The 26,457-nt window shown below is 40.7% G+C and overlaps 1 protein-coding gene across 6 annotated transcripts in view; it reads right to left on the bottom strand.

Moving 5' to 3' along the window:
- Positions 1-26,457, bottom strand: part of RERE (arginine-glutamic acid dipeptide repeats) — a 243,149-nt gene that overhangs the window by 85,464 nt on the left and 131,228 nt on the right. For 5 of the 6 annotated variants that reach the window (XM_063354198.1, XM_063354197.1, XM_063354199.1 and 2 more), the window contains exons 7-9: positions 14,054-14,102; positions 10,229-10,353; positions 9,268-9,367 (exon numbers count right to left, since the gene is read on the bottom strand). In XM_063354198.1, coding sequence (XP_063210268.1) covers positions 9,268-9,367; positions 10,229-10,353; positions 14,054-14,102 — 274 coding nt within the window. Of the gene's footprint in view, positions 1-9,267; positions 9,368-10,228; positions 10,354-14,053; positions 14,103-24,445; positions 24,622-26,457 lie in introns of those variants that run through there. The other variant, XM_063354203.1, reaches the window with a different exon arrangement.

Below are 26,457 nucleotides of genomic sequence, written 5' to 3'. Positions count from 1 at the left end.
CAAGGCATCCTTTTGCAATTACAGTCATTATGATCTCCGCTGAAAAGCCCATCTGAGTTAGGCTGCATTCGTGCTATGGTATTAAATAATTGCAGTCCATTAAGAACACTGTTAGATTCCAGAGTCTTTTTCTCTAAGGAAAAATTGCTACTATACAGCGATAAAGCAGTACCGAACTACTTTGAAGTCTACCCAGAAAAGGCAATACAAGCAGAAGGGATGGTTGAGGCAGAACACCTTTTTGTGGGGACGCAGCCGTGTCCCGCACTGGAATTCAGGAGCTCTGCAGGTTGGAGCACTGGCTCTTCCACCGAGCCATCGCTGGCCACGGACAATCCTGTCCCTTCTCAGGGCACACGGATACAAAGCCTGACCTGCCAAACATGAGCTAAATACCCATATTGCAAGAGCATTTAAAGACTCAATACAGATGAGTTGAAAGAGATTTTTCACTGCTGCCAAGCAGTGGAATTGTAAAAGACGACGATATTTGCCTGTTACTCTATGGATTATATTTACATAACTTCCCTATTCAAGCACCAGTTATTGTAATCTATGCAGGCTTAAGAACATTGTAATTATTAATGAACTATTTGCCCCTCTCACTGAAGAGGACAATGGTCAAGATACCCAGTAGCTCCATAAAACTGTAGCACCTTTAAGAGGGTAGAAAATAAAGAGGAGAGAAAAGGAAAAAACAAAGAAAATGAAAAGCAGAATGAGAATTACTGCGATGTGGCTTGAGTAGCTAGGTCTTTTGGTGTAATTACTCTAATCCAAGCACCTAATTTAATACAAAATGTAATCGAGGCCACTTTCAGTAGCAGAGCTGACAAGTTTCAGTTTGATGCAGATAGTCTTTATAGCTACAGACATCTTGCCCTATTATCAAATGGAATATGCTCCATAGCAAATATCTTATTAGGTGAAACAGCAAAATCTATTTCCAAATTTGCATCATCCTTTAAAAGTGCTCATCCTCCAAAGTCACAAGATTTGATTTTTATCAACCATGTCTGCTACTCAACAAGACGCTAGCCCCAAATGCCCTTTAATTCCAGGAATTTCCTTTCCTCCCTCCTCTCTGAAATTCTACCTCCTCCCCACCTGCTGCAACACACTGAACAATCTGGATCAGAGAAAAAAAAAAAAAATACTGCCCTCAGATAACAAAACTACTTTGCTGAGCTCCCTCTGGTGCCCAAGGACAATGGAACCTTGAACCAATCAAGAACCTAAACCCTCCAACAGAAGGACTCTGCCCAACAATCTCCTTTTGCTAACCGGGACAGTTAACTGGGAAGTTTTGATTTATAACTAGTTGACACAGCTTGGCCTGCAACGGAATTTGAAACGAACAAAAGAAAGAAGGTGACAGAAATCAGTAAGCTACCAATTTTCCTACTAAAAGAAAATTACTACTCGTTCTGTTTTTAAAAATACCTGATTTGCGCTATCCGACAGCTTGAAAATACAGAAAACAGTCCCCACTGGTTTCAGGGCAGGGGGGAAGGCACCTTCCATCTCTTCCCCCCACTTCTAATCTATTTTCAGCTTCTAAATAAACTCTAATTGCTACAAAGTTACCTGAGACACTAATGATGGAGATTAAAAAGCCAGATGCTTGTGTTACCCCCACTTCTCACACACGGGTGCTGCCAGGGCTCCGCCAAACAGCTCAAAAGACAGTCGCAAACTAGAGAACGGCAGAGGGAGCTAACTGTGCCGGCTGGGCTCGAGGGTCCACGCTGCAGCCGTGGCTCCTGCTCCGCCGGGCAAGAACTTGCCAAATACCTGCAAAACTTGCAGCAGCATTTAAAAAAAAAACCCAAAACTTAAAAAAAAAAATTATATATTTTACACATTCCCCCAAAATTTCTAAAAGTAACCATGGCAGTCATTTTTGTCCCTTTTTATCGGCCCGTTTCAACCGTTTCTCTAGAAAGATTTCCTGACTCATCTTACAAATAAAGTGTTGCAGTTTTTCCCCTAAGAGGAAGGATAAGGATGAATGAAAATTCAAAGTGGCAAAATTGTCTTACGCACTAGAAGTGGCTTCGTTTTCCAACATGCCCAGGCAGAGAGTGATAGCCCCTGAAGTGCTGCGCTACCTCATTTGAACCGTGAGAGTAGCTGTTAATTAAGACTCATCCAAAAGGAAAACTAGTAATAATAAGAAATGCTAACATATATTTAAATAATTTTTTATGCTTTCAACCTTGTCTGTAGTTAATGAACAAGAAAATCTGGTCTAAGGGCAAGTTAAAACAGGGAGTAATTTGTCTGGGTGACATCTTACTTAGAACTGAACTTCCTTAAACCGATATTACACTGTCATGTTTGTCACTCATAATGACATGTTCCCATGTAATAGTGTTATGAGAAGTCAGAACAACGCTATTAGTAAAGAGAGATTTATACAATATTAGCATATGATTGTTTTGTCTTTCTTCCATGCAGTAGTATGAGAGCTTAAGTGGTGGTATTTTCTTACCACAGGAGGATAAATAGAGTTGCTGGCACTTCGATTTCCCCAGCAAAAATCACATGCACATCAAAATGACCCAGAACTCTGAGGTTCCCTCTTACGCACTGAGTCTGCACGCTGTCATTTCCAATTCCTTTTCTAGGGTCTGCTGGTTTATATAACTGATGCTCACACTGGCTCTTGAATCAGAGCAATGGGCAAGGCAGAACAGCGAGAATTATTATGGAACTTTTTTAAAAACCGGGAACAAAGAAGTAATTTAACTCCTCCTTGACCTGGATGCTCTGAGAAAAGAATTGTAGAAACTCTGAACAGCAGGCACAGGTCAAAAGCAGCAAAGGGTAAGAGAGGCCATGAGTTTATGGGTTTGTGTTGGTATGGAGCACAGAAAGGACCTTAAAACAGATCTGATACTAAATCAGAGCTCTGGAGGAGAGAGGCCAAGAAATGGGAGGAAGGGAGGGGAAGAAACTACACCAAGATTTACCCCAACTCTTACTCCACAGGACTCGCTAGCAGCGGCAACTATGCTTATGCTCAATATTCAGCTTATTACAATCTTTCCACGGATTGTCAGATTTAGGGCATCAGCTTTCTACCACGGAGCAGGATGAACTTTCTGAGCATATTTTTTTCCAAACCTATTTGTTAGCCATTTCTGCTCTCCAAAATCACTGCTGTAGTATTAAACGCTTCTTTTGCTAGCTCTAACCTGCAGCGCTTGCCAGCTCCAGTTCTTGTAACAGGCCCTCACCACGTTAAGACATTTTAAAATCAATTCTTCCAGCTTTTGGATACCCAAATTCTCGATACGATGACTTCCTAATATCCTTGAAAGTTTTTGCCTGCTTTTCTGCTGAAGCCATGACTTCAGCGAGGTTCCAACACTACCCCTATGGTGCAAAGTGAGATGAAGACAGAGGAAGAGCCCCTTGCTGCTGCTCCTCCTCCTCCCTACGCACAGCTCCGCCTCAATCAGCTTCTGCAGCACTTCCCGATACAGTACGCCGGACACCAGTAACTCCCACGCTTTCTTTTACCAGTACATCAGAGAAAACAGCTCATTTCTTTAGAGAAAATGAACAACTCTGACCAAGAGAGGTGAACACAGAGTTTTCGCTTGTGTGCCACAACCAGGTAGGTGTAGGAACAGCCACAGGCTTCTGCCTAAAATGAAGGTGATATTAAGGCGCTCAGGAGGTGGTATCAGCTCGCTCCCATTGTTTCACTTGGCTCTATTTCTTGCATTATGAATGAAAGCACGTGCAAAGTACTAAGGGATCCAAACCAGCTGCAATTATCACCAGCCTACCAGAAATGTGGGGTTTTTAAATGAAAAGGTCTTTCTCCTTGCCTGGCAACTTTGAAAAGGACATCAGTAAGTTTTAAGTAAGGGCAAAACACCACTAATGTTTCCACTGGAAGAATGATTTAAGACGTTCCTACCTCCTCGGTTGTGCCGATTCAACTATTTGACAGCCCTCCTACACACTGCCTGTGTGATGTTACTTTAGAGTATCCCACAAGCGGTACACGCTTTGTTTCGAAAAATGAACAAAACCACAAAAGCACCACTTTGGAGGTCACATTAAAGTTTTTACAACCAGAATACTGTCAAAAAGCCACAAAGCTCTTCTGTGTATTTACAACCTTTGCAGATCCTTAATAAGGCTACAACAATCATGCCAAAATCCTCCTGCACAAGCCTCACAGTAGATAAAGTTCTGAGGGTGGGATAAAAAAAGGAAGGGAAACACTGAGGAAAACACCTGTGAAAACAAGAACAGTTATTCATATGAAGACAAACTAATACAACTTTGGCTGTTGTGTGTACATAGAAAGCTAGGTAACAAGCCTCCAGAAGGTACGATGCTTAAAGAATTACAACCGTGATACAAGTACCTGTAAATATTTGTTTTCCATCTCAAAAAACCAAAGCAAAACCCACACAATGGAGCCAGAGACTTACTGCTTGCTAAGTCTGCATGTTGCTTTTTCACACGTACAAAACCAGGTTTCAATATGATTGACCTTTAACTGACTTGCCTATAAGCTCTCTATGGTGTAAGAGCTTACAGCATTTCCACCAAACACAACACAAAGGGACCACTACTGATGTATTAGTGTAAATTAACCTTGCGGAAATTACGGAATCACAGTACAGTTATCACTTCTGAATTTAAAACGCAGAAGTGATGTACGTGGCTCTGGATATTAAGAGAAGGGCACATCCTGTTACATTTGAAGGCAAACACTCCTTTAGATTCCTAAGGAGCAAGACAGAAATGACTCCAGTGATCCGTATGCCACTGAAATGACCCTTCCAGGACTGAAGTGTAATTTTAAGACTTGGTCCTTAAGACAATGCTTGTAAGTTTTCTGGTATGCTTTGTTAATCTGGTCTTTAACACTTCCTGATCTGAGTGTTAATAAAGGCAAAACTCAACATCATTTCTGCTTTAAAGAACATTTAAACTACTTTCTGTTACTTTTTTGGTAGGTCAATACTGAACTGCATGGGAAAAAGCTAACCTGAGTTGTCTGACACCGCAAGCCACAGTCCAATAATCCACATAAATGTTTTGGCACTGTGTATTAGCTTAAAAGGCCAACGTGGACAAGAAGGACATTCTCTGTAACAAGTTCTAGGATCACACCTCTATGAAGTTCTCAGTCCCACAAGGAAGGAACTCTCAAGTATAGAATTTCCTATGTCTAAGAGGACTTTTGCAAAACATAATGCCAGAATTGGAGTCTTGCACGAGAACAAGGACACACAAAAACACAAATCAAAAAAAGCTTCATCTGCTTGTCTGCACATGCTGGAATTTGATCCGGCCATAGAACGTTAAGTGCAGTCTTGCTGGTGTTGTGGTTTTTTTTTTTTTTATAAATTCAAAAACTGGAAACTTCTCCTCATGCTCCACGTAAGTGTTAGAGATGGCCCAGGTTACCCACCAATCATATGTGTTACAGAAGAAATTCATCCACAAGTAAAATATACTAGAACCACAATTGGCCATTTTTTTGTAGAAAATACTTCCACAAGACTTTTTTCTTCCTTCTACAGAAGGGAACAAAAGGGTGCGTCAGATGCTTTCCCACACTGAACATGTCATTAGAGTGGGCGACGCACTCGCAAGTAAAGAATGCTAAGCAAAATAAGGTTGTTAATTAAACTCGCCTGATTTGGAAAGGGAATAAATTCTAAGGTTTTCAATTGATTTCCAAATTTCAATTAGCTTGGAACAGACAAAAAAAAAATCCAAACACCCACAAATGGCTGATTAAATCCTGGCTCTCTTGCATGATTTTCTTTTTAAGGATCTCCATAGGTATGTTGTAAACATAGTGTTTTGAGGGGCTTTTTGACGGTATTGTGATTATTAAAAAGTGATGCCTATCCACACTCAAAGCCCAAAAGCGAAAAGTGCATTACTACCGAGTGTTAATTATAAAACTTTCCCATCAGCCATGCTGGCTCTCAGAACGCAGTAACGCTGTCCACAGTGACCCAAAGTAAGGTTTGGGAGTAACTCAAATGAGCATTTCCATTTCCCTTTTCGCTTATTAGGAAGAGCTCTGCCTCAAAGCAACGTGGTTCTCCAGTTCACAAGACAGGAGGAACCGGGTAGCTATAAAAAAATTAAAATGTTTCCATCACCTACCGTTTCACCAGTAAAAAAAAATGCAAGTTTACTGAATATGCACGTTTTTATTTTACATGACTAATATTTTAAGGTCTAATGAATCAAATCGCCTTTGTTCATTAATATTTAAACAAAGTGCAAAAGACAGTTAGTTTTAGAAAGTCAGCCACATTCAGCTACCTGTTCTATGGTAGTATAACAAAAAAGTCTCTCTCTATCTAAAAAGATAATGTTGAAAAACTTTCAGGAACAAACATGTCCTCCTCCACGGCTCTCCGTGTGACAGCCACCACTCATCAGGAGGGCAACGAACTCCAAATGAAAACTTTATTTCCTTCCCAAGGGTTAAAATGACAAATGTGGCATCAAATCCCAAGAGCCAAACAAAGGAACAGGAGTTGAAATTCACCTGGAACATTAAGTGAATAATCATTTCAATGAGCTGATATATATATGTTGCATTGCGCCTTCCATGATCTTCATTTCTATCTGGTATAATTAACAATAAATCATTCTAGGGGCTACAGCATCTGTTATTACATAAATAAAACACTAGCAAAGGAGCTTGTCAAGACTGATTTATATGAAGTGCTGCTCTGAAGTTTATTGCATTTCCATAATAAGAAATCATACCATATCAATTTTTTTCTACGTTAATCTTCTGGGTTGCGTATGATAATTTCTAAACAAAAACACAACTTACTGCAGGGTAAGATTCTCACAAATCATTTATCAGATAAATCTGGTATGTTTTAAACGGATGGTGAGCAGAAAGATTACGGGCAGCACCATTTTGGCAGGACATGAAATTACCTATCTAGATGCTTTAAGTTACCCAAAAAAGTAGGCTCTAAGAAATAAGCCAAAGTTTCTTAAAATATCCCACACGACAGAACTATCATTCATAAGAGAACACTTTCCTAGAAAAATTCCAAGTGAACAAGGAAAGTATCTTCGCTAGTTTCTAAAAATGACTATGAACAGTATTAGTTCCCAGAGTAGATTTTTGAAGCGTGAATAAATCAAACATCACAGAAGCCTAAGGACCTTCCAGGAGCCGTTAAGGTCAAACCTTGCAGGTTGTATTTTCCTGGAAGTACAACAATCCAGGTTCAGGCAGACTCTTTTAATGGGACAGACAAACAAGATTAAGAGGATAAATTAAGACTCTGTATAGTTCTTTTATTTCAGAAGTGTGAAGCCCTCCCCCACTCAGAAAATGAATCAGCAGTGATTTTCTAAAAGAGATGTGCACTAGAAATACAAAGAGAAAAGAATCAAAAGAACAGAAACAAAATATTTTAGGACTAATCTAAGTCTCAGAAGCAAGAAGTCTAGAAGTGCAACTCCTCAGGCTCCCAAGTGATTAAAGGGGGTAATTAAAATAGATAGCGAAGCAGTGAACCTAAATGAATTTTCTGCATTAGTCTTTTATTATAGATGACAAGGAGAAAGAAATTCCCATTTCAAAAGTTCCTTGATGATTATTGGCCTTAACAGAGATTTGAGTCTCTAAGAAGGATGTTAGTGAACAACTTGGGAAACTCTAGAGTGGTGAGCCCCCAGAATCAGATGGCACCCATCCCAAGAAGGAGGAAGGAAAAAGTTGTAAAACAGGTAAGAAACTGAAGCAGCTGTGCAATACAGACCTAACTACAATTCTTACCAAACTGTATAAAAATCTTTAACACACTGGTTATCTTTAGGAAAGGAACCAAAGGACTAAGATTTATACTTTCCCCTCAGTTCTCAGGTGCACTGCGAAGCACGGAGAAGACAGACTTGACTTGGCAGCCGTAAAAGTGAGAATAACAAGGAAGCATTTCATCTGGTTATAGAATTTGATCTTGGATTTCAGCTGGTTACACGTGCGAGTGAATAGACTCTATTTAAACAATTTTGCAGAATATGACTGAAAGTTCTGTTGCTGTTTATTTAATAATACTACAGGGGCACATTTTAGATCTTAATCCTATTTTAGTCCTGTCTGTTGCAGGAAACGACCAAAATTGATGCACTCTATGAAACACACGTAATCAAATAGAAATGGAAATAAAACCAAAAAAACAGTGCAAGTGGGTTTCAAAAGTGAATGTTACCTAAATAACACTTTTCATGTTAAAGAATACAGGCATTTTAACTTTAGTGGAGATACCACGTCATGCATACCTAATCACAGACTTGACCAGTTACAAACCAGTTCTACAACTTAGATCAAGCTGCTTCTTAACTTTCTGAACTATTTAAAAACTTCATGTAATGGGATGTTTTACTGACAGTAAAGAATCAGTTAAGCATATTTAACGTGATTAATTTGATAAGGTCAGTTCCAATCACTTTAATAAAACAACCAAACACCACCACACTTAGGATACTTCCTCTAAACAAACAGATAACCTGTTTTGTCGCAGTGATTATCTCTCAGTTTCTGATGTGTATCACAGACATCTAACAAGCTTTTAAGAATTTTATAAATAAATGGTTAAAAAAGCCCCTACGCGCTGTAAATAATTAAAGCATAGCAAGCAGAGGCAGACATAATATACTGTGGTCATTAGGTGGTGTTCAGCAGGAGTACAGCACACTAAGTTGTTTTTTGCTGATAGCACTAGTAGTTTTATTTTTACTAAATGAAAACAAATTACTTGAGCCTCAAGCACTGTGAGCAACATAACGTATGAGTCACTGGAGATAGTTATGAACACTGAGGCAGAACATGCTTAAAATTTCTTTTAGGAAAGGAGATCTTTAAAAATTAAATGTGAAGGTACACACTGCATCCTCCCTTGGCAGTTTCCAAAAAACACGCTCAACTGAAGCTGCTCCCAGCTTCCAGTCCTACCAGCTCCCCATGGGGTCTGCACATTTCTATGGGGATTGCCCCCAAAACATATTACAGATTTAGCTAGAAATTAATGCAGCAGAGGGTACACATCTTATCCTTTCTACAGCTTTCACGAGTGCACATGACTACAATGTCATGTAATGTATATGTCAATGTCATGTATAACCAATTTTGATGCCAAAATCTATTTTACCTGCTAAATATTTTATGCACTACTTGCTTTAAGTAGTCCAGAAATAAATGGAAAGACTGTTCTTCCACACAGCAGTTCTACATATACTTACTGTATTGAGCGCGTTAAGTGTAGTGTCGTCACGGGAGGCTGCCACACAACCATCTTCTGTGGATCCTCCGTCACACATGCCTGCAAAAGCTGCCATGCTCCTTTACAGTTTGAGGGGGAAAAAAGTTTAAATTCTTCAGCTGTTTGATGCACACATCATGCAATACACAAATAGTATATGTACACCTTAAATCACAAATTTCAGGGCCTTGCGATACTGTGTGCAATGAGTAAACAAGGCACCACAAACTCTGCCATTTGTTACGCAAACCTGAGTCGCCTCAGCATATGGAATAATTAATTCAAGATTAAAATCCAATCTAAGTGGATCTCATCAATTAAAAATCTGCACTGCAGTAGTACCAAATCCTGATCAGGATTACGGAAGATACAGCCTCCAGACATGAGGACAGAGTCTCACCGCAGATAGCAAACCTTTTGTTATAATCAGTTTCATTATGTTAGAAAACTGACTTAAAATGCAGATTCCCCACATCTATGAATTCTTGCAGACTAGAAGTAATTTACTCATATTCTGAATTATTATGAGGCCCACCAGTGCATCTCATTACTCTACCAGGCATACCAGAGACCCGTATGAAACGGAGAAGTGGAGCTTATTCAAAAATCATTTATTCTCTGAAGGAATCCTGTGCTGTCACGGCTATGCCACTGGTAGCAGTTACTTCCCTTGTTACATGGTACACATCCAACACCAGCACATACTGCTGGTTTTGCCTTTTAAATCCAAAAGCCACAGCCAATGGAAAGACTCTGTGTTGGCCCAACATCAAATCAGAGCATTCTTGTCTCGAACTAAACATTTCAGCTTCTCTGGTTGACTTCCATGCTACACCAACACTGAATAGAAAGGAGTGACCGTAGCCAAGCGCACATACATGGCAGTCCACATTTCCGCTACAGCATTCCAAAGACATTGGTAATACCTTGGGGGAAATTACCTTGCTGCCCTAAGGTACATAAGTAAGTCACAGTCGTTGACGCCTGGCATCCACACGAGTTCTTCATGCTGTGTCACCGTGTCACCATCTGGGGAAGGAAATGGCTGCAGATCAGGAAGTTTAGCCTGGGAAGAAAAAAAAAAAGAAACGAAGAGTTCATTCAGACATTACAGTTGTTAACAATGTTAGGAGGATGCACAAGTGTTATAACAGAGTTTTTAAATTCTCTAGAATATTATGATCTCATAGATGGAAGACATTCAGACAACAGGTGGTGAAGGTATTTGATCCAAGTTTCAGAAGTTTGAGGAAACTGGGTCATCAAGCCCCAGCCTACTCTCTTTGTCCAGCATTCCTTCTTCTAGCAGGGCAGGTCATTTCCTGACAACTGTGCAGGGTTAACACCACCTCTCAGACCACCACCAGCAAAGCCCTTCTCTATATAGACCAAGTGCAAACATGTCTGCAGAAATACCACAGCTTGACAGTAAACCATTTTGTACTGCACATTTAGTTCTCTGCTGTACAGAAGTCAAACACTGTTGGACAATGTACCCCCAAACAGACGCTTTTCATTTGTCAAAAAGATGCTGTTACAACTCCTGCTTGCCAGGCTAAAACATACTCACCCAACATACTACCGTGAAAGATGGCGGGAACGTGGCTATCATATGTGTACCACTTTACATGACTCAAAAACCCTATACATTTGACACTAAGTTTAAAATTAAGTCCTCGGTAAATCATTAAAACTCTAAAGAGAAACAAAGAAATTTCCTGAAAGTGAGATAGCTCAGTGAAATGAACTCTGCCACTAAATAAGTACCACACTGTATCCAGAGACCCAATTAGCATCTCCAGTCATCTACCGCTATGGGATGAGATAGCTGAGAGCCTCTTCAGAAACAGCTTTTAAGCCCTATAATTACCTCCTATACTTACAACGCTAAACATATTTGAGAGGCAACATTTATACATAACCAGTAATTACAAGTCACAGGTTCAGATGTCTTTCATGTTCTGCTCTTTAATCTGTACTTTATATTTTACTTCTTCCCTGAGAAAATGGATATGCCATTGAACTTCTCGTCTGGAAAAGGGTAAGCAAGCATTTTACCAAGATGAGGTCTCTGTAAGAGCTATGCATTCTGGCAACCGGGGTGCTTTCACAAGTTAATGTTCATCCTTACGTACCCTAGGAACATGTTTAATTTACTAGAGTTACTCCTAAGAGCAACTTCCTCTGGAACACCTCTGGCCATTAATTTGTTAGCCAAAAGTTTTCACAGGAGAACATTTAGCAGAGACCCACTCTCCTCCTCCTATGCGTGTGGATTTGAGAACAACTGCAATCCTACGAAACGCTGATCTTCACTCGTGGCCCTGCTTGCTGTTATGATACAAGCAGTAGTTTGAGGCATCTGTGCATTAAGTATCAAAAAAACCCAACAGTCCTCCAGCACCTGTAACACGCACAGTTTAAGGAAAATGAAGGCAACAGATATTCATCAGAAACCACTACCAGGACCTCAGGGTTCTTTCTGGATTCTGCTACATACACCTTATTCTCAGTAATGTAGGTGGAGGAAAGTTGTATCCATTCCCTCAGTTAACAAAGCCCAGTGTACAGAGGAGGCTATTTTTACACCTTCCAAAGAATGAATCACGCTACAGAACAGAAGGCAACGAATATCTTCAATCTGACCTCCTACCGTGGCCTACAAGCAACCATTCATATATCTTAAGATTATGCCTTACGCTAATTAATGGGATGACGATATATCCTCTTAGCGATGACATTTGTCAGAAACACAGATGCTCAGCAAATGAGTGAAAGAATAATGGAAGTTTAAAATATTAAGCAAAAGCTAACATTATTCTACATCAGTGGACCTTCTTCCTACTTTTTTTCCCATCCATAAATGTATCTGGTAATTATAGCTTACAGCACAAGTGACTAATACCTGCCAAAATATTAGATGACAATTTGAGATGAAAGTTGTTTTGAAAGTATCATTTACAGCACTCTTATTATGACTAATGAAAAGACTACTACAGGTTTAATTGCCAAGGATTTTTTTCCTCTAAATGCAAAATATCCTTAAGAATGTTACATAGGTTCCACAAATTTTAGTTTACTTTCACTAGTTATTAAATAAGATTTTAAAAAGAGTCTGAATGAATATTCATCACCTGGATGCAAACCCCCAGTACTTGGACAGTACAAAGTCGACTGCAGAGGTACAGGAGAGCACTCCGTTCCCAGTGACAGAGCTGGCCTTACAAACCGGAGCAAGTTGTACGTTAATGCTCTTTAAGAACAGATTATTTTAAATGCTCATGAAGGACTTCCCTCAAATTAGAAGGACACACCAGGAAGAACATAACATCTAGAGTCATAACCTTATTCTGCTTCCCAGTGTTTGATCCTATTCAGCACGCTTCCTCAATTTCTATTCTAACAATCCAAATGACTTAAGGCACTGGTCTTAACAGCTTATGGTTCTTACTGCTTCTCACAGTCAAACACACACCACAACTGAGGTCTACCTGTCTTTAAAATCAAAACTTCTCCTCTGTACAGCATCGGAAAATAAAAAGAAAGCCTGCACAAAAAACTTCCTGGGAAATACAAATAAGATACTACAATTATAACATGACTTCTGTAAACTATGGACAAAAGGGTATTTCAATAATTGTCCAGAACTACCATGACTCCCAGGTTAAGAAGAATTTAAACTGCTTTGTATCAAAGTTATGCAGTTAAAAGGGTGAGGACCAGCTAACCTCTTGAACGGCAGAAGGAGAGTGTGTTGGTGATGCTGGCACAAGGCAACACTCGAAGAGGGTATTTAGAAAGAGGTCTGCCCTAAGAGCTGCCAAAACCGCTCCAATTAGAAACAACTAATTTTATGATGACTGTTGAATTACTAAATAGACAATGCCCCCCCCGGCCCCTGACTTCTGTGCTCAAGTACCACAGTTGCCCAAACTCATTTAACATACAAAACTAGGAAAAGATGTGCAGACTTTAAGTGTAAACATGAGTCAATGAGGAAATGCAAAGCCCTAGACATGACACCAGAGAGAGCACGCTCGGAGACAAACATAAAAGGGGGAGCAGGATTACAGCAAATTCTGCATCGATGACAGCTACATTAACAGACATGCTTAAAAGCACTGTATCTGTGTTAAAAACTGAATACATACATAAATATATATGTATCTCTGGTACAGGAAAGACACCCTGCTCAGGTTTGAAGTTCCTCCATCCTTCTAATTTTGTAATGTTGTTCTTGGAAAGCTGATGTCCTTTTTTTAATCACTTATAACAGAACTCCATTTTGTTTAAATATAGATTCACAAAAAGGACTGTTATAGGCAGCATACTATCAACTTGACAATTTTACTATGTAAATTAAAAGATCTACTTAGAATGTAAGTGTAAAATACCAAATTAATTTTTTATAGCTTATTAAAAGCACTGCTTGGTGAAAGCCAGCTGAGAATGCTTTAATTTTTAACTCCAGAATGTGCCCAATAGTAGCTGAGATTTTTTCCCCTCATTTCCAGTAATTACTCATATTCCTTCAATCTTATTCTAGAATTAACCCAATAGCACTTCTGCTAGTAATAATCATTAACATATCAACACTTGACATAGAAAAATCTCATTAACTGAGCTAAGGAATTCTAAAGAACCCATGATGGGTCTAAAAGACTCACTGTATTTGAATGCATACCATTTTAAATAAGTGTCCTCTGAACAGATCAAGTGGCAAAAGCATGCCCTCTGGATATTAGAATACGAACAAAATCCCTTACCTGATGGCTGGGTCCGACTCTGATTTCACCTTGGGTACTGTTTAGCCTCCTAATAGGTAAAGAAAAAAAACAGTAATAAGAAAGAATTACAATTAAGGACGTTTAGGATCATATTCTGTATTTTTTGTCATTGCATTTCCAATGCAAATGGAAGAGAAGTAAAAATAATACATTATTAAGAAAACAACTAAGGATATACGCAGGTGTATTACAGGCTACACTGCAAACACCAACAGGGCAAGTCTGGAACTTTTGGTCAAGCAGCTGAAGTCAGGAAGAGGATCAGCACGATCTGTCCCCACAGCAGCACCAAAGCAGCACCACCGACTTGTAATCAAGACCCCTTAAAAGCCCCTCCAGCTCTGACCGCGCCATGCTTTCGCCAGCCAACTCAAAAGCCTACTCTGCAAAGAATCACCTTCCAACAAGCATCTGACTTTTACTGTGTTCCTTCAACTGCTTATTTCAACAGCAAACCTAAAACAATGCAGACAATATGCTAAGCACTGTGCTACACATTACTACCCAGGAAATACCACGTCCCTCATAAACATCTTCGTGGTCACTTTCATTTTGAAAGAGAAAATATCTTAAATTAAAATATTTGGGGTACTAATCTTTGAAGAACAGAGCCTTGTATTACCAGCATTGGCAAAACTAATTCCTCTTTTTCCAGGCAGAGCTCATGGAAAACCATTCAAGTTACTTCGGATCTCACATGCAAGATTATCTAGCTCTCATTTTAAGAAGTTAAAGTTATTATTGCTACTGTTAATTCATTTGCTAAAAATCACATCAGATAATATGACACAGAAACATGGAAAATCTAAAAAGCAATGAAAACATGCCTTTAACATTTGTAGAAGTGAATTTAATTCCATTAATCCAAAAAGGGATTCCCTTCTACATAATACACTTGGGCCTTTATATTTTTCCACTCTTTTAGAAAGATATTTATATAGAAAACTTCAGGTTCCAAATGAACTGTCCTCCGTGTAGCGAGAATTACACTCTGAAGGGCTCATGTTTCGTGTTTTCACATAGAATTGCCCTGGCAACAATAGAAAGTAAAGGTATGCCAATATAAAGCAGAATAACACATCTGACAGGACAGAATTTATTCTTCTTCTGAACTTCTGAACAGACTAACAGAGTAAATAAAAGTTTATCACTGAAGAGTGCCCTGTGACCCTTTTTTCTTTATTAAATATATTACAATATAAGCAATAAGAAGGCACACAAACAAAACTATTTACTGGAAATATTAATTTCTTGAGGACTGCAGTTGAATCCGTGGGACCTCTCTGCTGTGATCTCACACATCCAGCTCTTGCCAAGAGCCAGATCCCTACGGTCTGTAAAGGCTCTTGCACCTGAATGCTGGTATTTGTGGTACTGAAGGCAGCTGCCGTTTGAAAACTTAAATGATGCTCCGAACCTCCTGTAAAATATCATTAAAAGAATACAACCAAATCCAAGGAAATTCAATATCCCTAAATAACGTTGTTCTTCTCCTATAAATTGTTATTTAAAGGGATGACAAAATTCAGAGCTGTTAGGAGACAAACTTTTGACTTTTAACACTTCAGTAACTGCAAGCCATTGAAGTGAGTGTCAACACACCAGCAAGGAAGAGCGCATGGGTAAACTGAACAGACGACCATCTTTAATCCGGAAACAGCAAGCTCGAATTCACCTTGCAATTTGCTGGTACAGGGAATAACGACATCATTTTACAAGTAAGCTGCCACACTGCAGGATTTCTTATTCACCCTGCTGTGTTCACAGGGATCACAAGCGACAGCTGAGAAACAGTTTCCTTTAAACTTTAAAAATTAAGATCACAACCATAAACTGCTCGCCCTGAGTGAAATTACCAATGGACAGTCCAAACCATTAAATACCATTTGAAGCCAAAAAGGTTACTGGAGGGCTTTTTTACATGATCATTTGCTTATCTGTATGAACATTTTCACCTAGAAACTTCAGAGTATGTTGCACAGGTGTATTAAGTTAAACTTCTCCTTGCCGACCATTCTGAAGTGTTATTCACAGGTGCACAAGTGGGGAAGCTACAGGAGTGGGTCTGAGTGTCCCTTATCCAAGGCAACCAACAGGAGAACCCACCAGATAGGAATAAACACGGGGTTTGGAATACTCAGTCTTATGTCTCAATGTCTACACAACGCTACCTCCCTGGTAAGTGGATCCGCTCTAAAACGTGTGCCAGAAGTCCCCTGCAAGGACAAGAACATGTCAAAGTGTCTTTCTCCAATGCATATTTTTGCAAGACGTGATCCAACATTGTTCTCTTGTTTTCAGGTTATGCAAACAAACGACTGAACTAGTTAGAAATTAAATAACAGGGTACATACATTTTTTTCAGCTACAAGATGTCAGACTTTTTCCCTGTGAGGAATGAAGGGGAAACTGATAACAGAAAATGCTGATGCTCTTCCTTTAGTCCCAGAATTCATTTTAAAGCCATGCGCATCTCCACTAATCAGTGCAAGTTAAACTTACAACATGGCTATGCACTTTGTGCCAGCTACAATACTTCATACCAGCCAAAGGCCATAAAAGTAGCTTGTGTACTTAAACAGAAAATTAAGTTATTTTCCATTTAGATAGGGAAAAAACAGCAGTCCAAATATTCCCCAACTCCCAATTTCTTCAGTTACATCACACCAAATATGATAAATAAAGAATCAAGACTGATTATAAGATGCTGGAGCATCCCATAAGTAATTGCAAACGTAAAAGCAAAGTTCTGTACGGGATTTATGCTCCTAAAAAAGTGGAGTTAGCTGGGGAAACGCATTGGGGCAATCCAACCATGATTCCTCACATGAAAACGAAGTGTCAAGATAAATATTTCTGAGAGCCTTTTCATCACTCATTTGCCATTCCCCGATTCTATTCCCACCCCAAAGGCGCTCCCTCCCCTGCCCCATGAGGTAAGGGCCAGGCTGATTCAGCTGCTGCGCAGCAGCGCATTCAGATCGCAACACACCACGCTTCTTTAAAAGGGCACGAAGCTGACAACTCTGCAAGGGCACACAAGCTGTTAAATAATTTTTACTGTTTCCACGGCCCCAGGAACAGGTTTGCAAATGGAAAGAAAATTCTTGCTACGGGAACGAAAATGCACCGTAGGTTTTTAAGCTAAATTATATTGGTGGAGAGCAATTACAATAATAATGGAACAGCACTCCGTGTTTATTCTATGGGAAAGAAAAAAGAGGACCCAACACTGTATATGAAATCTGACACAAAAGAAACTGATGTAACAAAGCAGTATCCATAGCAACAACAACTTAATATTTCAGTCCTCTTCAGCTGCAGTGGATTAAATATAATGACAAGATGTTCCCTTTGAAAAGTAACCTGTTGCCATGACAACGCTGTATTCTGCAAAGTAAACAGGGGCTGGTCAGAAAGGAGATGGAAGCCTGCGACTGAATATCAAAAAGGCAAGCAGGTTCTGTAGCAGAGCAGGGCAAAACAAGCCCACTCTAATCCGAGAGCGGCTTGTTCCGAACAGTTCCGAGAGGAGAGAGAGGATGTTCAGTTCAATAAAGCTTTGTCCTTTCAATTCTAAAGCAACAGGGGAGGCTGGAGATTCAAGGCCAAAAGCAGCGTCGCGGAGAGAAAACGGTTCAGAGGCGAGGATGGGAAAGGAAAAGGAGACAGCCCAGGGTGGCGTGGAGCTGTGATTTATCAGCTTTAGAAAGAAGGAAAGAGAGGAAGGAAGGCTGGCAACAACAGCTCGTGCACGATTTCCCACAGACAAACAAGTTTAACCCTCTCTCTATCATCTACCTCCTTGTCGATACTGTCCACCAGACTCTCACCATTCACACAAAAACTGGCACAACCATCAGCGTTTGCCCGTGAAAATACGGCAGTGCAATGTCATCAGGGACTGAAACATGGCAACAAAAAGAACTGCCACAAGACATTTGAGCTGCAATGAAGTACAGCAGCTCAGCTGTGAGGGAGGATAACTTGGGTTCAGGACTCCCAACACCAACGCTGTTACGGTATAGCTGGAACTGAACAGGACTGAGGGCTGGAAACCCGGAGCAGAAGTCTCTAGAGTTTGGAGGCAATGGCAAAAGGCATTTGCAGATTTCTGCGTAGCGCTTCTCTGCACTGTCCTGTCCTTGACGTGAATACAAGGCAGTTCTTTTCCCGGCACGTTGAGTGCAGATCTCTGCGAGGAAGCCAGGCTTCTGAAAGAAACCACAGAGGCTGCATACCTCAGGTGGACCTTTGGGGTCAAGGATCACATGTACAAGGTGGAATCTCAGAAGTTGCAATACCGCTTCTTTCATGTTTTCCTTTTTACTACCACAGTTCAGCAAGAAACACGCTATGCAGTAATTGCACATTTTTTATCCTGACTTACATCCCTGAGACGGGGGTGAGGGGGTGGTACCACTGCAGTACCACATTGACCCGACTGTTCCTCATCCGCTCATTTCACCCAGCAACAGACACGGTTTAATTTCGTTCTGCTACGGTCACCACATACTCAATGCTCTGTACCACATACTGCACTTCCACTGGCTTTCTGAAACACCTGCTACTAGCCAGGAGTACCTCAGAAGGCATGAAAATAACTTAATGCTACTATTAAGTTTGAAAAAAACCCAAAACAAACAGCCAAACAAAACACCACGACCCAAATGTCACATATAGGAGAACATTCTGTGCTACCTGTTTAACCACTCTTGGCATAATCATTCCTGATTCTGTATATTGAGGTGATCTGTAATTAAATTAGAGGATTACTTTAACAGAAAAAGGTTTTTATACCAGCCAAAACACTCAGCCACAGACGACCTCTCAAACGGCCTTTCTGATTCTCTTCAGAGCTCTCCAAGGGTTTTCAAAACCAACTTGCTAAAAACCACTGCCTACTGCAACACATGCCTATCACTAAAGCAAAGTTAACAGTGCAAAAGAAGTTTCACCAATTAAACTAGAAGCACCAAATGCACTAGACATCTAGGCACAACTTAAGAAGCTCTCGCCATCCCGGAATCCAGCCTGCGGGAAGGGACAGGGCTCTCTGGAGCCGAGCAGAAGAGGTACCAGAGCAGCGATCCCCAGGCATTCAGCCACCACGGCGTGGGGACAGGCCGGTAGCTAAGGAAGTGTGCAAAAACAGCTGGAAGAGGTCATTATTTTTATGTGACAAAAAATTAAAAGAGGAAAGACACAGCTTAAAGCTAGGACAGGCAGTGGCTTGGGGGGGTTGGTTTCTTGTTTTTAATATGCAATAACAAGCTAGAGCACTAAACAATCTTATGAGATTTGGGTTTATTTACAAAGCCTGGTAAGAAAATCGATGGCTTACTAAATAAATCCAAAACCACATTAGATATATATATTATAGGCAGAATAGATTACAAATCGCAATCATACACTTTAACAGTGATGTAGCCAAACAGTCACTATTATTGGCAAGATAATCAGTTACATAAGTTGAAAGTGTGATGCAGTAAGGCAATTCCTAGATATTTGTGATGTCTGCAAAATTAATATAAATCTGAAATAGTTAGTAAAGTCTCAAGAAAATGTTTTTAAGAAAATCCTTTTATGCAAATGGTCCAATACCCAAGATGAAAAAAATGCTCTTTACCAGCAGTTCTAAAAACATCTGGCAAGGATCATTTTGTTCCATCTCTAGAGTGACAAAACTGGAGAGAACAAAATTATTCCACTCCAAGTTCAGCTGGTTAAAAAATAGTTTATCAGGGCCTGAAAGGAACTGGCATTACATTCAAGAGATTCATTTGCTAGGACATTCTGTTTTGTTTTATTCCATGAATCCATAAAACAAAATTCAGAACCTCCCTTGCCACGCTCCTCCCTCATCCAATGCTACTGCAGGCTCTGTCTGCAAAGACTTAACTATAAAAGAGCAGCTTTACATACATTTGCTCTTCTGCAGCACTGAAGAAGTCATAAGATTTCACCACAGTCATGCAAAATAGACTGCCCAGGAACACAACAAGCCTCTGTCATACATCACTGCTCCTGTTCTGACTTTCTCCCAGCATCTGCTTATGGTCGCTGCTGGAAGTCAGGACACTGAGCCAAATAGATCCCCGACTTCGCCCAGCAAAACCATTCTTATGCACGTTACCTTCGACACAGTTCAAAATACAAAAGGGACAATCAGGTTCAGGCCATTTAACCTCTAACCAAAAAGCCCCACCACCAACCTGTGAGTTAGGTGCCCAAGAATAAGGGAATTGGCTCCCCCTGCTTCTAAACAAACAGCAATTCTCGCTTAAAGACAGGGAGTTGGTCACTTGTTTTGTTTTCATTATATGGGGATTGATTGCAATTTACAGATGAAACAATGGCTTCTTAGCTTTTTCCAATGGTTATTTTCTACATTAAAAGTTTTACTTCAAGTTACCCGATTTCATGTCTCCAGCTTGCACTTGTACCTTAAACCTCCAAGCCAGATTTTAAAAATCCCCTTTCTAAAAGTATCTTAATGCTCAGAAAATATTCTTGCTAATGGCCAGCCTCTAGTAAGTTTAAGTTTTGTTTAAAACCTGTTGTAACAGTGTGTTTTAATAAAAAAAAATGCACAAGCCAATTTTGTGTTCTGAGTGGAAAAAAAAAACCCCAAACCCGTAGTTCAGGCAAATGAACTTATACGGGAACGTTTTTAGTGATTGCTCAATCTAAAGCAGGAATGAATAAACATGTACTAACGTTTGTATCTCCCGTACAAGCTCAAACCTGCTGACTGCTTGCAGAGTCAGAACTTTAAGGAAGCGGAGGACTCGGTGTTCTGCACCCATGCTGCTGTTTGGAGAAGGAAGTACTTGCAGAAGTTTGAGTCAGACAGGAAAAACTTTTTCAAGATAATGTTATTTTTCAACAGGTTTATATATGAGGGAAAAAAAAAAAAGACTACACAGTCCTTGCAAGTATTGTCCCCTACTCAAAAGGCAGGATGGAAGCGATCAGAATACAGCCCTTCTGACCCACAAGTTACTGCTAGGAAACAAGCATTCCCTCCACCTAGGAACTACCTTTGTGGGTAATATTTTCCTCGAAGATTACATTGATCGCCTCTCTAATCCTTGTTTTCCAATATTTGTTTACTTTCAAATAAGGAAGATGCCAGTATTTTGATCACAAATACAAAAAAAAAGAATTAGTGGAAACCTTTGCATAGTAAGAAGTTTTTTTTATCTGATCTACATGTGATCTTAATAGAACCAGAATGTTACTTATTTGCAAGCAACATTTAAACTGATACATAAATATGTAAATGAATTCAACATGGAATTATGTTGCTTTAAATGTTTATCTTGTACAGTTTCTAAAATGGCGAGGCAGTACGTTTGCACTTCTCAGAGCAAATATTCACTATTAAAACAGACTATATACCACATTGGCACCATTTCCTCAGCACAACCACAGTTTATATGCAGGACAGCGGAACCAGGCAGCAACCTAGCAGTTAATTTTTTCCATAAAGCTTCGTCAAGGTTAGACATAACGACCTACCACGCAGTCTCTTAGCTTGCTTGACAACACAAGTCTCCAGCTTTGTTGAAGAGCAGATACATGGAGAAGCAACAGCAAATGTTAAAGCTGAGCAGCAAGAAAATAAGCCTGAAGATACCCCTAGTTCAGTCATACGCTTGGATGTACGAAGCTCCAACTAAAACAATTTAAGCCTAAAGAATTGGAAGGACTGGTTTAAGTCTTGAAAAAAGCTAAAATGAAGCCATAACAAAGGGAAGTAAGACTATCAAGTACTTGGCCACTATTTCTTCATCCAAAGGACAAAACAAAAGCACTTCCCGTAATATATTCATAACTTCAAACAGTTGTTGGGAGTGGAACTGCAACCCCCCCGACCACCCCTCGACAGTCTGAACTGGGGGGAATCTTCTGCGCATCCAGCCAGCTTAAAACTTCCCCATCAGCAGTAACGGCATGAGCCCACTCCACGGGCTGAGCAAGGGGAGAGGCTCTTTTCAGCACACTGAATATTTTGCCAGTACCACAGACAACTTAGAGCAGACAGCCTGCCTTCTACTGCTACCAGGCATTTTTGTGTGTCTGTCTGTCTGTCTTTTTTCTGGTGGGGTGGTACCATGGTGGTTTTTTAGGGGGAGGGGTTGGTTTTCTATTTGTGGTGGTGTTTTTTTTTTTTAAACCAAAGTGCCACAGCCTTGTACACCTATGCACAAACCTAAGGAACTGCTTTCATTATAAACTGGCTGACCAACCCCACAGCTGGCAATACAGGTGGAAGACGTGTGTTGAAGCATGTGGAAAGGAAAAATTGAGATCTCAAAAAACGCTGAAGGTCTGCTGTGAGAAGAATTCTGCCACAGGGAATAAAAATATCTATACATTTGCTAGAAGCGGGAACCACCTGATTCTACATGAGCACAGCATGGACACCAGCGGCATCCTGCAAGGAGGGGTGGTCTGGGAGGCAACACAACCAACACCACATCCACAAGTCCTCACGTGGAAGTGATTAAGTGAAGAATGCCTTAATTGGCATATTATTCCAGCAGTATTTGTTTTGCCAAATGTCATACTTTTGTTTGACAGTCAGATTTTGTTTTGTTACAACCTGGAGGTGTTTCCATTTTTTCCACCTGTGCCACTGTAAGTTAACCTTACAGTTTTTTAAAACTAAACCTGACCAAATTTTCATTTTGAGTTTAGAAGTGGCATTTCTTTCAAATCTTTTTTAAATGCATGCACAAGCTACCACTGAAAAACAGCACTAAACAGACTGCTTTGTGCCCTCCCCATCCCTCCATGCATTCTCTTCTGCTTATAAGATTTTAAAACAAACGTTAGGGACACAGGTGTCATATCCCTGTATTCCTGCAGAGCACTGCCATATTCCTGTACATAGTCAGGTAGCTCCTTTAATAGGAATAAGAATGTTTCTGAAGCCTAGGCCTACAGGGAGAACCCTTTCAATTCTGAGGTGATTCAGCCATTCTGAAGTTCAAGGGAATTGCCTCTGTAATCACAAGCACAACTTTGCTTCAGCCATCGGCAAAAGCAATCAGTGACCCGCACTAAATAGGTGTTCTGGATTTTTATGCTCTATAGGTATAAAAGGAAATGGAAAAAGGAAAGACACCTCTGACAGCAAACAGGTACGGACATGGCACTAAAATGGACAAAATTATGCAGACTTGTTGTTCATCATTCGCCCCTCAGCTTCTGACAAGAGAAGGCAGGCAGCCCCAGCAACGCCGACTGCACCGGTGAACGGCTACGTGTGCAAGGCTAGAAGTCAACCTCCTGCTAAGAAGTTCCAGAGATGTCACCATGAGCAGCACAAGCCATCCTGTCACCTCCAAAACCCAATACACTCCAGTAACTCGCAAACAAGTTGCCCTGATTGAGGGACTTCCCCTCAGCACCAGACCCCATGGCGCCGAGGTCAGGCCTGCAAGCCAGTGGGCTAGCAGAGGGCCACAGCAGAGCAGCGCCCAGTTCCGCACCAGTTCAGACACCATCGGGAATGAGGACACGCTGCAAAATTAAGTTTACTCCCATTCAACACACCCAAGTCCTCTCAAACACGCTTATATTTAGCGGCCACAAGCCACTGACAGCTGTCCCACAAGGGCCTCAAAGCCAGTCCCAACCATACTGTCATTACACAAACCTGTCGAGCCCAAGTCCTCTATTTTATTCAGATCAGTCTAAAAAATTTAAATTCTTCACTAGCCCGATAAAACCGACCTGGGTGCTGCTTACACAGCTGCCGTGTGACAAGCTTCTCAATGCATAAGACTATATTGTTGCATTTTAGATGCATACGTGTTATTTGTGACTGAAATAAGCAGAACCACGCTGGCTACTATTTTTTTTTTTCTTCATACTTAAGGAATTACCAGCAGGATCACTGCCCCTCCATCAAAAGGAGAACCACCCATCCTCGGGGCAACCTGCTGATCCACAACCCTCCTGTAACATCATCTAAACAGTCTGTCGCAGGCCCAAACATTTCTTAATAGCCACTTCGGTAGCCCTGCATCCTGCCGAGTGCCTCTGCAGCTCCCCACGGACCTGCCAGAAGGTTGGCATGCAGACAGCACAACTGAAATTAAAACTGCACCACGAGGGAAGGAAAAAAAAATAAAAAATAATATAAGCCCACACAGCTTCTAGGTTTTGCTCCATGCACCCCTCAGGCAGCAGATCGCCTGCTCAGCGCCCTCATGCAGCTGCACGGCAAGGCTGATGTGATTACAAGGTTCTGAGGAACATGCAATAGTAATGAAATGATTTCATAAACATTTCAGAAGTCACAAATAACAGCAAAAATCATCATTGTTTAGGGGAGGCCAGAGTGATGCAGCCTACCTGCAGGGGCTGAATGGATCATCCATGACTATGACAGGCTCTTGTGGGTTTAGATGTATTCCTGAACCCTCTACTTAACAGCTAAAACTCTGCCTTTTCCACTCTACCAACTCAAAATGGAGGCACATGCAGTCTGAGAGACCTCAGAGAGCTTTCACTGAGCTTGTGCTATGACCTAAGCCTGCACGCAGAACGCAGAAACTTCGCCCTCGGACTGGGAGGACTGAGCATGTGCTGTGACCCTCCCTCAGCCCGCGCGTCTCTCGTCTCTCCTCGCTCGGCACGATCACCATCCAGCCCCGCCGCCCGCCGCCGCCGTGGATCCGGTACCCAGCCCCTGTGCAGGGACGTGGGGCCTTCGCTGGGGGATCCCACACAGCCAACGCGCCGCCGCGCAGCCACGGCCACGCCAGCGCCGGGGATCGGCGTGCCGGCAACCCCTTCTGTCTTCTCCAAGGGAAACATGCACTGATTTTTTTTAAAAAAAGGCTTCTAAAAAGCTTGTTTTCCTTTGCTCGCTTTTAAAAAAAAAATCACATCGATTAAAAGGCTTTCACAGATGCTTCAACTTTAATACACAAATTACGTCAGGAAACAAAGCAGCAAGCTGATTCACAGAAATACTTTTATTCTACCTGAGCATTTTAAGAATATGAATTCTCAGCAACAATGCCACTGTCATTTACAAGCACGTGCCAACACAAGGTGAACCCAAGAGGGGCCAGACTTCACTGTCTGAACTTCCTTCAGCATCCTTGATTTTTGGCGTTCCTGTTAATTAATACAGTTTTCAAAAAATTCCTAGCTACCCATTTATACGAAGGTAATACCCCTTCCCCCTAGAGCATAAAACCCTTTAATTAGCGTACCTGCCTCCATTTTAGAGCACCTGAGATGCCTGAATTTACTGCGAGGCTAGAGAAGGATAAAAAGTTTCTCAAATTTGGAATTTTAAAGAGACAGAAACAGATTAAGCAAAACCGACCAGGCCACGGAACAATCTGAAATTTTGTCTCGTACAATAATCCAGTGAGAAAATTTTATTTGAATATAAGTGGCTGCAGCTTTCTTGTTGTCCAGATTATGTTACCTCCCACCCCCTTTTTAGGAACCTTCACCAACATAGTCTGGCTCCTGCAATAACTCAAACATTCAGTAACTTGAACATTTCAGTACCATGGCCCTGCTGAAACTACCTGATGCTACCAAAGCTCATTCATAACCTGAAGGAGCCGTTCCCTAAAACACAGAATAAAGGGGCTTGGCTCATGCCCGTTAAAACAAAAAATCCCAAACACAACTATGATAAAAGTTCCTAAGTTGTTTGTTTGTTTTTTTTTTTTTTAAATACTAAGCTATACTAGGCTATGTATTCAAAACTTCCAGAAAAACATGAAGTTTTATAAAGTGCTTTAAAAAAAAAGAAAAAAGACAAACCCACCATAGCATTCTATCAGCTCACACCTGTTATAACACAACTGTCTGACCAAATTTCCCCAGACTACAGACTAGAATACTAAGCTGAAGCTTTGAAAATCCTATTTACACACAACGGCACACTGGCTTATTGTAAGAATATACACTCTTATCCATTTCTAGAACTGAAACTTGTACTCTACCCACTATCCTTTCCATAGAAAGGAAGGAAAATTTAAAAAAAAAAAAAAGAGGCTCCTGTTTCATACTTTCAACAGAAAATAGGAAGCCATGAAGGACAAGCAAAAGAGCAAGTCACCTTCTATTTCACTCTTGGGAACACTCCTCTCAGAGACACAACAATACTCATTTAGCTCACACCACCACCCAACGAGAACACTCTAGAAGAAAGATTCAAAACAAAGGAAAAGCAAATGTTGTGGAATAAAACCACAGACAAGATCCTGGTCTTCCCAAAACATCTATTCAGAAAATTCACCCGTGCCTTGAATGCTTGGTCTTATTTTGTCCTACAGTGCAAAACAACATTGCAGAAAAGTAATTTAGATTCGTGGCCATGAAAACTGTAGAATAAT

The sequence above is a fragment of the Chroicocephalus ridibundus genome, chromosome 16 (genome assembly GCF_963924245.1).
Source record: "Chroicocephalus ridibundus chromosome 16, bChrRid1.1, whole genome shotgun sequence".
NCBI lineage: Eukaryota > Metazoa > Chordata > Aves > Charadriiformes > Laridae > Chroicocephalus > Chroicocephalus ridibundus.
The sequence above is the reverse complement of the archived record's forward strand: the minus strand, read 5'-3'. Positions and strand labels throughout refer to the sequence as shown.